Source organism: Carassius auratus, unplaced genomic scaffold (assembly GCF_003368295.1).
Source record: "Carassius auratus strain Wakin unplaced genomic scaffold, ASM336829v1 scaf_tig00042780, whole genome shotgun sequence".
NCBI lineage: Eukaryota > Metazoa > Chordata > Actinopteri > Cypriniformes > Cyprinidae > Carassius > Carassius auratus.
The window spans coordinates 77,479-95,000 of NW_020526738.1; the positions used below are offsets into that span (position 1 = coordinate 77,479).

Genomic DNA, 17,522 nt, shown 5'->3' on the forward strand with positions numbered 1-17,522 from the left:
CGGAGCGCAACAAGACCACGCCCCCTGTTTGTGAATTCATGTGGGCGGAGGTTAGTCAAAAAAACTGTTTTAGTGATGTCATTACTACAGGAACTACACTGAAAAAGTAATAAGTAAATTTACTTAATTTTTATTTGGCAAGTTTTTGCACAAGCATTTTTCAAGTAAATTTAACACATTTGGAAATTTCACTTACTTACTTTTTTTATTTTGGAAAAAACATATTCTAGACATTTCTAAATGTAAAATATTTTTTTTTTCAAAACAGTTTTATCAAATGAGGGTAAATAAGTCTCTCACTTCTGTCCCTTTAAACCAGTTTACAGCAAAGACAGCACGAAGGACTGGATGCACATGATAAATATTCTGCAATTTAGAAAACAGACAAAAGAATAGAGGGCTGTAGTCCAAACAGGTCGTTTTTTGTAGACGAATTCTGTTAAATCAAATATCTCGCTTGGCATTGAACTTTGAGCTTTAGAATTTTACAGATATTATTTATACTCTAACAACAACATTACACACTAACTAAAGTTTAAAACATGGAATCACGAAGAAGGGGACCTTTAAGCTGTTAACTTGTTTAATGTGGCTGACACTCCCTCAGAGTTAAAACAAACCAATATCCCGGAGTAATTCATTTACTCAAACAGTACACTGACTGAACTGCTGTGAAGAGAGAACTGAAGATGAACACCAAGCCGAGTTAGATAATGACTCGTTCACGAGTCAAGAACCGTTTCTGTCAGACGTGTCCGATTCGAGAACTGAGGAGCTGGCGACACTTTGCATGTGTGATTCAACGTGAAGCAGACCGACACAGAGCGTCTGAACCGAACTGATTCTTTTGGTGATTGATTCTGAACTGATTCTGTGCTAATGTTATGAGCACGGGTAAACTGAAGGCTGAATCAAGGGCAATCATCGCCAATGAATTCATTAGTTCGAGCACAAAAGAACTGGTGAACCGTTTTCTTCAACCGGTTTATTGAATCGAACTGTCCGAAAGAACTACTGGTGATCGGAAAACCGATCGGTAACGAGTCAATCTTTTGTTTGTTATCTGGCTCAGCTCTGTGTTCATCTTCAGTTCTCACTGTTAGTCTTTTTTATTTTATATTTTATTCTACTTATTGGTTACTTCTTCTTTGAATCTCTCAACATGAGTTTTTTCTTTTGTGTAGGTATCGTTGACTGCAAGTCTGTCAGTCCAGATGTTAGTTGTGAATTGTGAATGTGATCACTTGAATTGACAACTGAAACTCAAAGATAAATAAATGTTGTAGTGGATAATGCTGTCTTTTTGTAAGCTTATGTCACGTAACATAAGCTTACTAAACTCTTCTGACTAATTTCATAATTTAGTGGTTTTGTCAACTATATCTTTTTTTTCTATCAGGCAAAATCTAGTTTTCTAGGGTAACATTTTACAATTAAAAATAATATTCTTCACATCAATAACGCTGTTTTTACATTGTATAAATTTCAATTGGTTTAATAGGATTATGTGTTTAATTTATCGCTTTCTATTAATCTATAGGCCAATAGCGATTAAGAGTATGGCTCACCTTTAGGCGGAACAGCCAGTTTTCACTAAACCTTTCGGCACGCCCACCTTTTGGCACGCCCATTGCTCCAGGTTGCAGGTACCCCTACTTGCTTACATAGAGCACATGAAGCCTGTATGATCTCTCAGTATCAGACACTGTATCCTCCAGTAGGTGACACTCTTTCAGTGTGATTAATGTGATATTCAGTCAATGGTGATGGGGGGAGGAGCCAGTAAGGCTGTTCATTACTGATTAAGAGCTGAATAAAGAGGAAGTAACTAAAGCAGACAGATGTAGAGACAGAGAGAATCACACAGAGATCATTCAGCAGAAAGAAGACTGAACTCAAGTCACAATGAAGATCCTCCTCATCTTCTTCACTTTCTACCTGATCTCAGGTCAGAGCTTTTCTCTTTCATCACTGCAGTAATGATGCTGTTTTCTGTTCAGCAGCTTTCTGATCACAGTATTCATCTGATTGACAGCTGCAGAAAAATACATTGATGTGACTGGATATTCTGGAGGAAGTGTTCTTGTTGATTCGAAGGAACTTTGGTTCAGTGCAAATTATAAGTATATGACCAGATTATCTGAGTGGAGAACAATAATAAAATATAAGAAACATTACAAATGGATTAATGAAGGACGATTCACGCTGTTTCAAAACGATGAGGGAAACCTTATGATCTACATCAGAGATTTGAACCAACGAGATGCTGGAAGATACATGATAAGAGTTAAAGACGAATGGTCTATTGATATGATTTTAAATGTGAAAGAAGGTCAGTCATTTTAAGTCTCTATAAGACTACTAACAATATGTCTATCTATCTATCTATCTATATATCTAGCATTCACTGTCTATATATATATATATATATATATATATATATATATATATATATATATATATATATATATATATATATATGTATATATATATATATATATATATATATATACATATACATATACATATATATATATATATATATATACATATATATATATATATATATATATATATATATATATATACATATTATATATATATATATATATATATATATATATATATATATATATATGTACATACATACAGAAGTTCTAAGTGGCCATGAATTATGATTTTTTTTCCTTCTTATTTTCTCGTTATAATGACTTAATTTGTCATCATCTCGACATAACGAAAGTCGTTTACTCGTTATAACGACTTAATTTTCTTGTTATCTCGACATAACAAAAGTTGTTTTCTCGTTATAACAACATGACAGTTTTACTGTTGCTATAGTAATGAAATCAACTTTGACAGGCATCTGCAACACCGCGAACACAGACGGAGTGCCTTCAGAAGGATGCAGAACTATTCTAAGATCTTTTAGAGCTGCTTGGATTAAACTCACTTTTAATTTTCCCTTTATTTGAATGAAAATATATATAATTTGTATTTTTAGTGGTCATTATATGCTGTGATAGATATCATGTGTGTTACAAGCTTCTGTTTGAAAAGAGCATTCATTTGCACGTGTTAGTGTAGTGTATGTGTGTGTGTGCAGAAAAAAAATGATTACAACATTATAGAACAAAACTGAATTAAATAAGCCTATGCACTTTACATTATTTGCATATGCATCACATTTCTCATCAATATGGTTAACAATAAAGATTAAAAATAAGGAAAAGAAGCACATCACAAATCGCCTACATCATTAAATCCCGTCCTACTCCGCTTATTAACAGGCAATCATGTGCCTAAAAAAAGCACAAATAAAGATATAGGTGCAAACAGAATACAGTGACGTCAACCTTTATACACTGAAAAAAGTAATAAGTAAATTTACTTAATTTTTATTTGGCAAGTTTTTGCACAAGCATTTTTCAAGTAAATTTAACACATTTGGAAATTAAGTAAATCTACTTAACTAAGTTAAGTAAAAAAATAAAAATAATAATAAGTATATTTTATTGAGTAAAATTTAATTAAATAATATTAAATTAATGCATTTAGCAGACACTTTTATCCAAAGCAACTTACAGTGCATTCAGGCTAACAATTTTCACCTTTCATGTGCTCCCGGGGAATCGAACCCCCAACCTTGCACTTGCTAATGCAATGTTCTACCACTGAGCTACAGGAACACTTCAATATCTTGTGAAAAATAAGTGAAAATTTCACTTACTTACTTTTTTATTTTGGAAAAGTTTTTACAAAAAACCCGAAACAGATATTCTAGAAATTTCTAAATGTAAAATATTTTTTTTCAAAACAGTTTTATCAAATGAGGGTAAATAAGTCTCTCACTTCTGTCCCTTTAAACCAGTTTACAGCAAAGACAGCACGAAGGACTGGATGCACATGATAAATATTCTGCTATTAAGAAAACAGACAAAAGAAATAGCACTGTAAAACCTGATAAGTAAACTTTACTCAAACCGTTTGAGTAAACAGATTGCCTTGATTTAAACCATGTCAGTTTTAAAACTTTGCATTTAAAAATTAAGTGATTAACTGAGTGATAATTGTTCATTAGTGATGAACAGCTGCTGTTAACAAACAGAATCACTGAAGAAAAGAGAAACACAAGAACTACTACAACTGACTTCAGACACAGACTTAGATGAAATCAACTGAAATAAAATACATGAAATCTCTCAAGATCTGATTAAACATCCCCACAAACAGCATCACCAGCTCCACTTATTAATAACCAGACTGACTTTATTTCTGTCAGACGTCTACAGAAGATCTTATTGAGAATGAACTAAGGTTTAGATGTTGATTTATTGTTTCATTTGAAGTAACCATGTTAGAGATCAGTGTTTGCTTTAGTTGGGCTCTTGACCCTTGATTTCTGTCTTAGTCTTTTCTCTGGCTGTTATAACCGTGTGTTTCTAAAACACATTTGTTGTAATTCAAACACCCAGAAGAAATGCCATCAGGTGTTAACCTGTACCTAGATGTAGGTTGTTATACTTTATATCGGTGATGATAATCATCAATTATTGAACTGTACAGAGTCTAATCTCTGATGAAATAAGTGTTGTGTACTTTGATTAATTATAGTAAAAATGATTCAAAGAGCCAGTGGTTCTGTGATAATCCGTTAATCTGAATGATTTTTCAAACAGTGTGGTCTTCCACAGTGTCAGTTAGTCACACAAAGACATCAATAATCAGAATATGAACCTCAACAATGGTGACCATAAAAAAAAAATATATATATATATATTAACTGTTTATTACAAAATCACTGGCTCTTAGTGTCATTTTTACTAGAATCACTTCTACTAATTACACAACACCTACTTCTTTAGACGCCATACAGATAAATAATTGATGATTATCATCACCGATATAAAGTATAACAACCTACACCTAGGCACAGGTTAACACCTGATGGCTTTTCTTCTGGGCTTTTGAGTTACAACAAACATGTTTTAGAAACACACAGTTATAACAGCCAGAGAAAAGACTAAGACAGAAATCAAGGGTCAAGAGCCCAACTAAAGCAAACACTGATCTCTAACATGGTTACTTCAAATGAAACAATAAATCAACATCTAAACCTTAGTTCATTCTCAATAAGATCTTCTGTAGACGTCTGACAGAAATAAAGTCAGTCTGGTTATTAATAAGTGGAGCTGGTGATGCTGTTTGTGGGTTGTTTAATCAGATCTTGAGAGATTTCATGTATTTTATTTCAGTTGATTTCATCTAAGGCTGTGTCTGAAGTCAGTTGTAGTAGTTCTTGGGTTTCTCTTTTCTTCAGTAATTATGTTTGTTAACAGCAGCTGTTCATCACTAATTCACAATTATCACTCAGTTAATCACTTAATTACTTAAATGCAAAGTTTTAAAACTTACATGGTTTAAATCAAGGCAATCTGTTTACTCAAACGGTTTGAGTAAAGTTTACTTATCGGGTTTTACAGTGCTATTTCTTTTGTCTGTTTAAAGGGACAGAAGTGAGAGACTTATTTACCCTCATTTGATAAAACTGTTTTGAAAAAAAAATATATTTTACATTTAGAAATTTCTAGAATATCTGTTTCAGGTTTTTTGTTAGTGTAAAAACTTTTCCAAAATAAAAAAGTAAGTAAGTGAAGTTTTCACTTATTTTTCACAAGATCTTGAAGTGTTCCTGTAGCTCAGTGGTAGAACATTGCATTAGCAAGTGCAAGGTTGGGGTTTCAATTCCCCGGGAACACATGATAGGTGAAAATTGTTAGCCTGAATGCACTGTAAGTTGCTTTGGATAAAAGTGTCTGCTAAATGCATTAATTTAATATTATTTAATTAAATTTTACTCAAGAAAATGTACTTATTATTATTTTTTTTTTTTTTACTTAACTTAGTTAAGTAGATTTACTTAATTTCCAAATGTGTTAAATTTACTTGAAAAGTGCTTGTGCAAAAACTTGCCAAATAAAAATTAAGTAAATTTACATATTACTTTTTTCAGTGTAGTGTTCCTGTAACTCAATTGGTAGAGCACTGCGCTATCAAGCGCAAGGTTCGGGGCTCGATTCCCCGGGAACACATGATATGTAAAAAATGATAGTCTGAATGCACTGTAAGTCGCTTTGAATAAAAGTGACTGCTAAATGCATAAATTAAATAAGCAGTTTTATGACACAGAACACGTTGGTTTCCTTATTTTGTAAATTACAGATTCATGTTGTAAAGTGTCAAAGAGAGTGATGCTGAATATTGGAAAATCTGCCACCTTCAGCTGTGAATATTCATACAATCATATACATGATCCTGAGATCATATTCAAAGAAGGAAAAGACTCCATTGAGACGATTTACAGCAGATGGAAGAAGAAAGAAAGATTCAGTATTTCTGATGAGAAACATAAAAACCTCTTCACTGTGAGAATCACTGGTGTGACACCAGATGATGGAGGAGTTTATTTGTGTGGAGTTTGGATCGACAGACACTCGTACAGTTACTCCATTATTAATACTGTTCATCTACATATTATTGGTGAGTAATACAAGTTATCAATCAGATCAGTTTTTCAATGCTTTGATTCATATTTTTCTGTAGTTTACTCACATCACAAATAAAACTTTGAATGTTGACAGATTCATGTTGTGGCGCATCAGAGACAGTGAGAGTAAATAGTGAAGAAACTGCTGCTTTCAGCTGTGAATACTCAAAGGATCAAAAGTATCTTAGAAAGATCATATTCAAAACAAGAAATGACATCATTGATGAGATGATCTCCACTGATGACAAATGGTATCAGAAAGAAAGATTGAGCATCTATGATAACAGACAAAACCTCTTGAGTGTGAAAATCACTGCTGTGTCACCAGATGATGGAGGAGTTTATTTGTGTGGAGTTTGGATCAACAGACACTCGTACAGTTACTACATTATTAAAACTGTTCATCTACATATTATTAGTGAGTAAAACTAAACCGAATCAAGATTTTTACAGTCTGTGTTTGTGTCAGATTTGATTATAATTAGAAGTGATATCTGTGATTGACAGCTAAAGTGGGCGTGTCTAGTGTGAGCGTCTACTCTGGAGGTCGTCTGATGATCAAGTGTGAACATCCTCAATACAAAACCAAACCAAAATACATCTGTAAAGAATCAGACGGATGTTCAGAGAGGAAGAGTCCAGGAGTTCAGGATGAATGGATGGAGAATGGAGATGTTTCTTTATATGACGACACCAGAGCAGGAGTCTTGATGGTGTTTTTTAGAGAGCTGAAAGCTGCAGATGCAGGAACATACAGGTGTGGAGTGAAAGAATCTGACTATACTGAGAGATTCACTGAACTACAGCTGAGCCTCAGACACGGTGAGGGACATGGAATACTGAATCTTATATATATATAAAGTAATTTTTCTCATCTTTATGTTTACTTGTCTTGGTTTGTAGATGCAAAATATCCAGTGGTTGTGAATAAAGCTGCATTTCTTGGCGAAGTTCACATCACCTGTCAGATCCCAGAGGAACATAAAGTTAATGTCTGTAAAGAGGATGATAATCACATCTGCCAGAACATCAGCTCATCTAAAGTGACAGAAATGAGTGGTTCATCAGAGAGAAATGAAGAGAGAGTTGTTACAGTGAGCATCAGTAATGTGAGTGTGAGAGATGCTGGAGTTTACTGGTGTGGAGCAGAAACCAGAGACACAGATCTGACTTTCATCTCCCTGAACACTCAAATTCAGCTCAACCTCATCAGTGAGTCCATTCAGATGAATCACAATGTAGCTATCAAACATTTATATGCAGATTCACAGTAACCAGGTTTCCATTTAAAGTTGTAAATTTTACTTATGCGCAAAATTGGAATATCGCACAAAACATTTGTGAACAAGCACCGTTTCCATCCAATGAGTCAAAGACAACAAAATCATCACATCCTGAAAAACTGCTACTATACATCACTGAGAAAAGTAGCAGCTACTAAATATAATAATTTTCATATATAATACATTTCTCCTCAGAATGAGCAGACGAAACAATAAATGCTGTAATTGCTTTCGGAGGTGGATGCTGCTGTTTGGGAACGCAGTCGTTTAACAGTTCTGGAAGGCAATTATAATTATATAATTATAATTTCGACAGTAACTCATTAAAACAGTGCATTCTGGGTAATATTCATCATTTTCGAGAAGGTAGCCTGCTGCTATATATCGTAAATTAACAACGTTCAAAGTCAACACTCATCGGCTGTGTTTCAAATCACACCCTACACCCTCATTCACTATTCCCTACATGAGTTTACTAATATAATCCACCTGACAGAGAGAATGAACACTAATGAGTGAATTCAGACAATGATCAACAGCTGCTGTTAACGAGTAGAATCACTGAAGAAAATAGAAACAAGACAAACACAAGAACTACAACTGACTTCAGCCACAGCCTTAGATGAAATCAACTGAAGATTTAAATGATCAACAAACAGCTTCACCAACTTCACTCATTACTAACCAGACTGACTTTATTTCTGTCAGATCAGAGATCAGAGATCAACAGATCTTATTGAGAATTACAGAGATTTAGATGATAATGTTACTGTTTCGTTTGACATCACCATTGTGGAAATCAGTGTTTGCTTTAGTTGGGGTCCTGACCCTTGACTTCTGTACTTTAAATTTTGTTTCATTGCTGTATCTTTATAGTACATCTGGTACATCAATATTAATATTGATAGTCAAGTGATTATGATTGTTTCTGTCAGGCATCAACTACTAGACTGCCTTAAAGTGTTGCTATAGTAACGAAATATTAATACATTTTTTGTTTCTTCAATTTTATAAGATTGAACAGTAATGTGATAACCGGAACATATGGATTTAACGACAATTTGAGTTTTAAATATTTTGGGCAGCAGTCTCCACAACACTCAAAGAGAAACATCAACAATCAGCATATGAATCTCAACAATGGCAACAATCAAAAGGTTTATGATGCAAAGCATGCTGGGTACCAGCACAGGATAAAACTCATCCATGACTCCCAGCATGCATTGTGCATGAATAAATTATGCCCCTGAATTGTTCACTTATTTTCTTGAATTATTATGTGCTTATCATTTTGCTTTTGTCTTAAGTTTTAGTAGCATGTTTTGTGAAGTTCAGAACATATCTGTTTATTTATTTTGTGGTCACCATTGTTGTGATTCATACGCTGATTCTTGATGTTTCTTTCTAAATTTCAGCAAAACAAAGCATTGAAAAATTTTCTTAACAGTCTTTCATAACTTAAGGCTCAGCAGTGTTTCTTATTTTGCTGTAGTATCCAGTAAGAGAAAGGACACAGGATTGAATCAGATGAGATAGAGTGTTTGTTTTTGTCAATCTATGAAAAACAATACCAGATTTATTTCTTCCATTGAATTGTTGATTTTATTTTATTTTGCTATAACAAGTTCCAAAGATGCATTGTTACAGCATGGAAAAAAAAAAAAAAACTTAGTTGTTGAAAAGTCACATTCAAGAGCCCAACTAAAGTAAACACTGATCTCCATCATGGTAGTGGAAAAAAAACACCTAAACCTATTTAACTCTCAATAAGATCTTCTGTAGACATCGGACAGAAAAGTCAGTCTGGTTAATAATGTGAATCTGGTGAAGCTGTTTTAGGAGTTGTTTAATCAGATCTTGAGAGATTTGATGAATTCAAGGCTGTGGCTGAAGTCATTTGTAGTCCTTATGTTTCTCTTTCCTTTAGTGATTCTGTTTGTTAATAGCAGGTGTTCATCACTAATGCTCAATCATAAATTAATCACAGAATTATCTCATTAACTTCACTAATTCAGTGTTACTCAAACACTCTGTAGTGTATACACATTATTGTTCACTTAAAACTAAGGATTTTTTTGCAGTGTTTAAAGGGTAAAATATTTAAGATGAAGTAAAAACAGCATGAATCATAATTTAACAGTAATAAACTGTAATTAATTTACAGGAAACAAACTGTAGAAAAACAGTTATTTTTCTACAGTTTGTTGCCGTAAATTAATGGTTGCCAGCAAAAAAAAAGGGTTTTTCTACAGTTTGTTGCCGTTAACTCAAGGAAAAACAGTAATATACTGTAAAATGTAAATGTCAGATTTACCAAATGAAAAAAAGTTAATTTAAATAAAATATTGTGAACATCCATACAAAAATTATGCAAAGTCATACACTGATAATGAGAGTAAATATTGAACTCAACTGTATTAATGTGTGTTTGCACAAGAGAGATATGTTAATGAAGTTTTGTTGTTCACCATTGTGCTGGAGAGTAGAGCCTGTGCTTCAGTCAATGATGAGACACAAATTCTGATCTTCTGATCACTGTTTGAAGCAGTGGGAGTGGAGTTAATCTCCATGGTAGAATGTACAGTAAAATACTGTAAAAAAAATTAAGAGTGGTAAATTAATGGTTGAGAGTTGTAAATTAACAGTACTTTACTGGCTCCCCTGCTGCCAGTAAATTACTGTTATTTAATGGCACAATTTTTTACAGTGTAGAACAACATTTCAGATGCGGTGGAATGAGAAAGGCCTTTTTATTTTAAATTAAGTGCCAACATGCACTCACCATCATTATGCATTGTATGCATTGTTTGCTATGTTCTCAAAAAAGAAGACCTATATAAACATAACTTATTTGCGTACAATATTTTTCCAATTGCTACATTTTAATTTAAAGTTTAATGCAAATTTGAATAACTGTTCCCTTTTCATGAATTTTTTGCAAAAGCAGTGTTGTGAATTAGGTGTTCAGGAATGATTAATTAAATAATTTACAGCACATTGAGTCTGTCCAGCCTTTGAGCAAATTTGAAACGTTTTATTGTACTTTGTGTGCACATGCATTCTGTACTTGACTATTGATTAAATGGTTAATGTTTTTACATCTGCGTGTTTCACTGTAACATAACAACTCTGAGTATTTAATTACCTGACACAATGTGTGTTAACATGGATTACACATCTGTTGATAAAGTCAACATAACATGTGTTGTCCCTGAGCACACTCAACACGTGTTAAAATTCTACACGTCATTTTTAACACATCTCTTTTTGCAATGCATCACTCGATTTTGATGTGATACTTCAAAATGCAGGGTGTTGGAAACTCAGCTATGGATGTTGAGTTAATAAGGTGTATTCAAAACGATTTAAACATCTACTTTGACAGCTAACGTGGGCGTGTCTAGTGTGAGTGGCTACTCTGGAGGTCGTCTGATGATCAAGTGTGAACATCCTCAATACAAAACCAAACCAAAATACATCTGTAAAGAATCAGACGGATGTTCAGAGAGGAAGAGTCCAGGAGTTCAGGATGAATGGATGGAGAATGGAGATGTTTCTTTATATGACGAAACCGGAGCAGGAGTCTTGATGGTGTTTTTTAGAGAGCTGAAAGCTGCAGATGCAGGAACATACAGGTGTGGAGTGAAAGAATCTGACTATACTGAGAGATTCACTGAGATACAGCTGAGCTTCAAACACGGTGAGGGACAGAGAATACTTTATATTGTATATGTAAATTATTTGTTCAGTTTCTATGTAAAGTTGTCTTGGTTTGTAGATGCAAAATACCCAAAGAGAGTGACAGAATCTGTGAATCTCGGTGGAGAAGTCAACATCACCTGTCAGATCCCAGAGGAACATAAAGTTCATTTCTGTAAAGAGGATGATAATCACATCTGCCAGAACATCAGCTCATCTAAAGTGACAGAAATGAGTGGTTCATCAGAGAGAAATGAAGAGAGAGTTGTTACAGTGAGCATCAGTAATGTGAGTGTGAGAGATGCTGGAGTTTACTGGTGTGGAGCAGAAACCAGAGACACAGATCTGACTTTCATCTCCCTGAACACTCAGATTCAGCTCAACCTCATCAGTGAGTCCATTCAGATGATTTCACTGCAGTAAATAATGAAGTGAACAGATAATGCATGCTTTATATATGTCAAACTTATGTAGGAATGGGGCAAATTTAGATACATTTGGCCACTTTTAGCCACTGAGATGACTGGGAAAAATGTCCCAATTACCCTGCATTAACAATATATATATTTATTTTGGATTTCACTTTTTTGTTTTAGAACACATGAAAATATACTGTGTTTATTTCTATTTCTATTTCTATTTATATAAATGCCCACATGAAAACAGTGACTAGTGTCATGTGCAGTATGCATTGGTTTTGTTCCCCCTGTGTTTCCTGTCTGTTTTCTCAGTCCCCACTCTTGTTCCATTTTTTTTTGCTCCCTATGTATTTAAGCCCTGTTCATTGTTAGGTCTCATCAGTGTTATTTGTGATTGTATATATATATACTCCTTCAACGTGCACTTACTACAGCCAATGTTCTGTGAAAGAAGACAAAACCTAGATAAGATTATTTTGTTGCAGCACCCACTGCCCCTTTACACTATTTACTTTCCTGGTCTATAGCAAGATGATCACTCCCTCAAGAACCACACTAAAGATCATTTAGATATGGCATACCTGACTTGCTACCTGGGCAGCTGCCTATGGATTTTTTTAATTTTTTTGGACTGATCACCTTGTCAAAGGTTAAGCTGTCAAGGGAAAGTCCTCAAGGGATCTTCGCTGCTTATGTGGAGTGAGTGCTTGAGAATAATATATTGACTTTCACTATCTGCCCGGTAGAGGATATCGCCAGCCCCACTCTTGATCCACGGACCAGCCTGCCATCACCCCCCTGCATAAAAACATTTGCAATGCCCACTGCAGACTGAGAGCATGATCCTGCACAAGAGGATGTGACTGAGCCTATCATGGGATGCCATAGGAATCCTTGGAGAGATTGAGGGTACAGAATAAAGCCCTGCTCACATGCCTGCTTCTGATAGGGTTTGGTTGTTTATTTATTGGATTCAATGAATGATTTTTCCCTGTTTCTCCCATCTCCACTGGTTCCTCCCAGCCATGTATTTCCTGCATTTCCACTGGTTCTGCTCAGCCCTGAGTCTAATTTGTCTGCCATTCCCAGGTCACAGGAATCCACCTTCAAACCCTTCAGCTCCTCCATGCTCCCTCTGCTCCACCAGGGTCCGTCAATCCTTCCTTGCTTCCTTGTCCCTCTGACTCAGACTCTGTGAATCGTCAACCTGCCTCCACCACAGTCTTTTACTCTGGTTTCATCTTGTTTCTCAAGAACTATAGGGCTCTTCCTCCCACCTTGGTCCTCAGTTGCTCTAACTTTGTCCCGGCCTACCAAGCCTCCAGTCTCCGGTATCACCTGAGTTTTCACTTCTCCGTCAGTTGTCCTCTTGGTGTCATCATCCAAATCTCCTCCTTGCCTTCTCCCTCCCTCAACTCCATCATGGGCCTCCTTCCTGGCTGGACTCTCGGTCCGCATCTGGCTCCTTCTGCTCCAGGCCTTTCTTTGGCACTTTCCTCTGTCATGCAACACTGATTTCTTCCACCATATCCTTCTCTTGGTTCCTGTCCTTCGCCTGCTCCATGCCCACCTCCAGAGTCCCTCAGTCCCTTCTCAGTTGGACTCTTCTAAGGAGCAAGGAGACATGCCTTCTGGGAGAAGGGTGTAATGTCACATGTAGTCTGTTTTTGTTTTCTATTCCCTGTTTTTTTATGTTTTTTATGTTGCCTGCTGGTTTTCTATAGTTTCAGTGGTTGTTAATTAGTCCCCAGACCTGTTCAGTTTTTCCTTCTCATCAGTGTTATATGTAATATTGTTTTTATACAGCGATTATCTGTGTATTCCTTTTGGGTTATAACAATGCTGTTTTGTTTTCTATTTCTTCGCTGTGCACTTACTACAGCCACAATTGTGTGCCAACTAGCAATAGAGTGTAGACACTGTGCATGCCAATGGTTGATGCAACATATTCAGAATAATTCAGCGATTGTGTTATGTTTGTTTTAGTGCCTCCAGTAGTGATACGTGAAGGAGAATCTGCTGAGATCTTCTGTCCTTATGATTCAATCTATAAATCAAAGCTAAAGTCTCTCTGTAAGGGGAAGTGCTCCACTAGAGACAGAAATCCTCTCAGTGAGACTGTGAGAGAAGAGAAAGAGACCAAGACTGACAGATTGACTCTGAAAGATGACGTCACTGCAGGTGTCTTCACTGGGACCATCACTGCACTGACAGCAGAGGATGCTGGGAAATACTGGTGTGCAGTGACATTAGAAACAGAGCTCAATTATCTTCACACTCATCTGATGGTCATCATGAACGAGGGTGAGGAAGGTTTCTTCATCTGAAGATGTCAAACTCCAGCTGTGAATTAATCTTCTTGTGTCTGTAATCATTTCCAGAGCTGAACTTGACTAAGTATGAAGGAGACGACGTGTCAATCCAGTGCAAACATCAGGATGAAGATCAGAAAAGCTTCTGCAAAGCACATGAAGCCTCCATGTGTGTGAAGGATGGAGTTTCATTGGAGACGATCAGAGATGATCGATTCTCTTTCAGTGATGAAGCATCTGCTGGAGTCTTTACTGTGAACATCACTGATCTGAGAGAAGAGGATTCTGGGATATACTGGTGTGGAGATCATGTCATCACTAAAGTCTGTCTAGAAGTCAACAAAAGTATGTTTTACCTTTACCTGAACTACATTTTTTCTATTTAAAGGTGATTAGCATCTGTGATTGTCTTGACGTGGTAGATTTAGAAATTTAATAGCTATGGGATTTCCTCAGGTTATGAAAGCAGAAGTGAAAGAACTGAGCAGCCACAAATAGATTTTAGGAAATTCACAGATGCAAATTATATCACATAATATCAAAACTAAAACACTACATGCTGAGATATAGGTGCTGTGTTTATTATGTAAAATGTGGTTTAATGCACATACTGTTTTTTTTTTGTTTTGTTTTTGTTTTTTTTTACTTTACTGGTATTACTGGCACCTGTTCTCAAGGGGCTTCTGACAGAATCATCACCTCTTGCATCTTTGTGACTCTGCTGCTGATGGGAGCGTCTGTCCTGTTACTTTACAAATTAGGATACATCAAGACAAAAGGTGATGATCAAAATCACACACAAATTGAAATTGAAGCAGTTTAGCCAGTTCTCATCTGATTCATTGGAAAATGGGCCTGCATTGTTATCTGTAACCAATTATTTGACAATTTTCCAACCATATACCTGACACTGTAATACTGCACACACAGGCCCAAAATGACTATACAGATCATATTCTGTTCTCTTAAAGCAACTTTAGTATATTTTTGAATATTAAAAGTATTAAGTAAGTTTGGTTGTGAGCATTTGTACTCTGGTTATAATCCACAGATCAGCACCCTTCCCCAGACAGGACAGAGATGAGCGGTGGAGAGGTGAGGGGGCTTTAGTTTCTTGTTTATTGAACATTTTGTTGAATTTCATTTGCAGATGATGCAGGACTAGAATCAATCTAATGAATTCCAGAACATGAGAAATGACTGACCAGCAGTGCCAAAAAAAACAACAACAACAACAACAAAAAAAACACTAGTAAATGTGTGGTGCAAAACAAAAACTTAATACTTCATCTCCTGAGAACAATGTCTGCCATGCTTGTTTGTAGAGCTGCACAATTTGGTCAAAATTTTGTTACTATAAATATACATAAAATAATAAAAAAATAATAATAAACTGTTATTATTACTATTATTAAATAAAAATATAAAAGTTTCTAAATATTGTTTTTAATATTATTGTAAATGCTCATGTGTAAATGAACACAATGCCATGCTTCACTCTGCAACATGCAGCTTATACACACAACCCTCCTAATCAATCTAGTTCATTTCTCTCATCTATTTTCAGGCCTTTCATGCTGCATGTGACTATGAGAATATCAGAGATGTCAGACAGTGCGTAGTTGTGGGAACTGAGGAAACTGTGTTATATTCCACTGCCACGCGTCCCACAGACTCGTCAGATACACACAACACACTCTATTCTAAATTACAGTTACCCACAAACCCCTCTGATGGGCTTCTGTATGCTTCAGTCCGCTTCCAGAAGCATGAAGAGTCTCTCAGCGATGCTACAGTAACCTCCAATAAAGAGGATTTTTACTGTAATTACACCACGGTCAGTCCCCGCATGTCACTCAACTAATTCAACTCTTAAAAATAAAGGGTTCAGAGGGGTGTTTTTTTTTTTTTTTTTTTTTTTTTTTTTTTTTATTTGCTATAGTGATGCCAAAGAAGAACCCTTTTTGGTTCCCCCAAAGAACCATTCTATAAACTGTTCTTAAAAGAGCTGTGTTTTTCTTAGTGTTGAGAACATTCTAACATTGTAAAGAATGTTTTCAGCTAATGTTTGTGCATTGTGAAGATTCCACTGATGCTCTTCATTGAACTGTCAAGGCTGATGAAAAACATTTATTGGGAATCTGGTCACGAGTGTAGTGAACTTTTAATGTGTACAGTGACTCCTAACATTATTTACACTTCAGTGACACTTAAAAAAGCATTTTATTAGTTACAAAATTATAAATAAATACTGTACAACAAATCAAATACCATTTATTGTAGCAAAAGTACTTTTTTTCTCTTATTTTTTTTTATCTCAAAATAAGAAGTATTACATGAACTGCCTTTCTGTACACTCATAAATGTGAAAGAAATTCATAATTGATGAAAACTAGTAGCATTTGTTTACAAATGATCTTCTCTGTTCAGTTTACTATTGTTAGTCATTTTATCACACTACCAAGAAATTACAGATAACTGAAACTGTAGATAAACAAATTAAACACAGGAGCAGAGCATCTGCTGGAAATGTAGAAGAAAACAACTCGACTGGACATTTGTTTTACACACACGACACGCCCTTGCACCCATAAGCATCTGCAAACGACTGATGCATAAAAATGAAGGAAGAAAAAGGAACCATAACATATGTATTTTCATTATGAATGTACTTACTGCAACTGTTTATTTATTCGTTCTAACTGCACTGTGTTTGTTCAGAGATGCCTCATAGGCATAGAAGGACCATATGAAATAAAGCAGTGTGTTTAAAGGTGCTGTAGGGAACTTTTGTAAAAAAATATTTTTTACATATTTATTAAACCAGTCATTATGTCCTGACAGTAGAATATGTGACAGATAATCTGTGAAAAAATCAAGCTCCTCTGGCTCCTCCCAGTGTCCTATTGCCATTTGCAGAAATTCCATCGCTCCCGGTAAAAAACAACCAATCAGAGCTGCGGTCCGTAACTTTGTTTGTGTTCAAAATGTAGAAAAATGTATATAATAAGCGAGTACACCATGAATCCATTTCCCAAACCGTGTTTTTAGCTTGTCCTGAATCACTAGGGTGCACCTATAATAAGTGTTTATATTCGGACTATTTTAGATTGCTTCGGGGATACCGCGGCGGAGTAAACCCAGTACCTTTGTGATTCTTCATAGACATAAACAGAGAGAAGTAGTTCCGGCTACGATGTTCTTCCGCAAGACGCAAGCAGTTCTGTTTATTAACCGCTAGAGCGTCTAAAGTTCCCTACCG

The 17,522-nt window shown here is 35.5% G+C and overlaps 1 protein-coding gene across 1 annotated transcript; it reads left to right on the plus strand.

Moving 5' to 3' along the window:
• Nucleotides 1–1,847: 1,847 nt before the first annotated feature.
• On the plus strand, nt 1,848–16,175 carry LOC113086156 (uncharacterized). The gene is made up of 13 exons (XM_026255347.1): nt 1,848–1,948; nt 2,036–2,332; nt 6,223–6,540; nt 6,642–6,965; nt 7,055–7,369; nt 7,451–7,759; nt 11,216–11,530; nt 11,609–11,920; nt 13,935–14,252; nt 14,330–14,605; nt 14,938–15,039; nt 15,312–15,355; nt 15,828–16,175. Exons 1-13 carry the CDS (start codon nt 1,906–1,908, stop codon nt 16,122–16,124), a joined length of 3,270 nt encoding a protein of 1,089 aa, XP_026111132.1. The 5' UTR covers nt 1,848–1,905; the 3' UTR covers nt 16,125–16,175.
• The last annotated feature ends 1,347 nt before the right edge of the window (nt 16,176–17,522 follow it).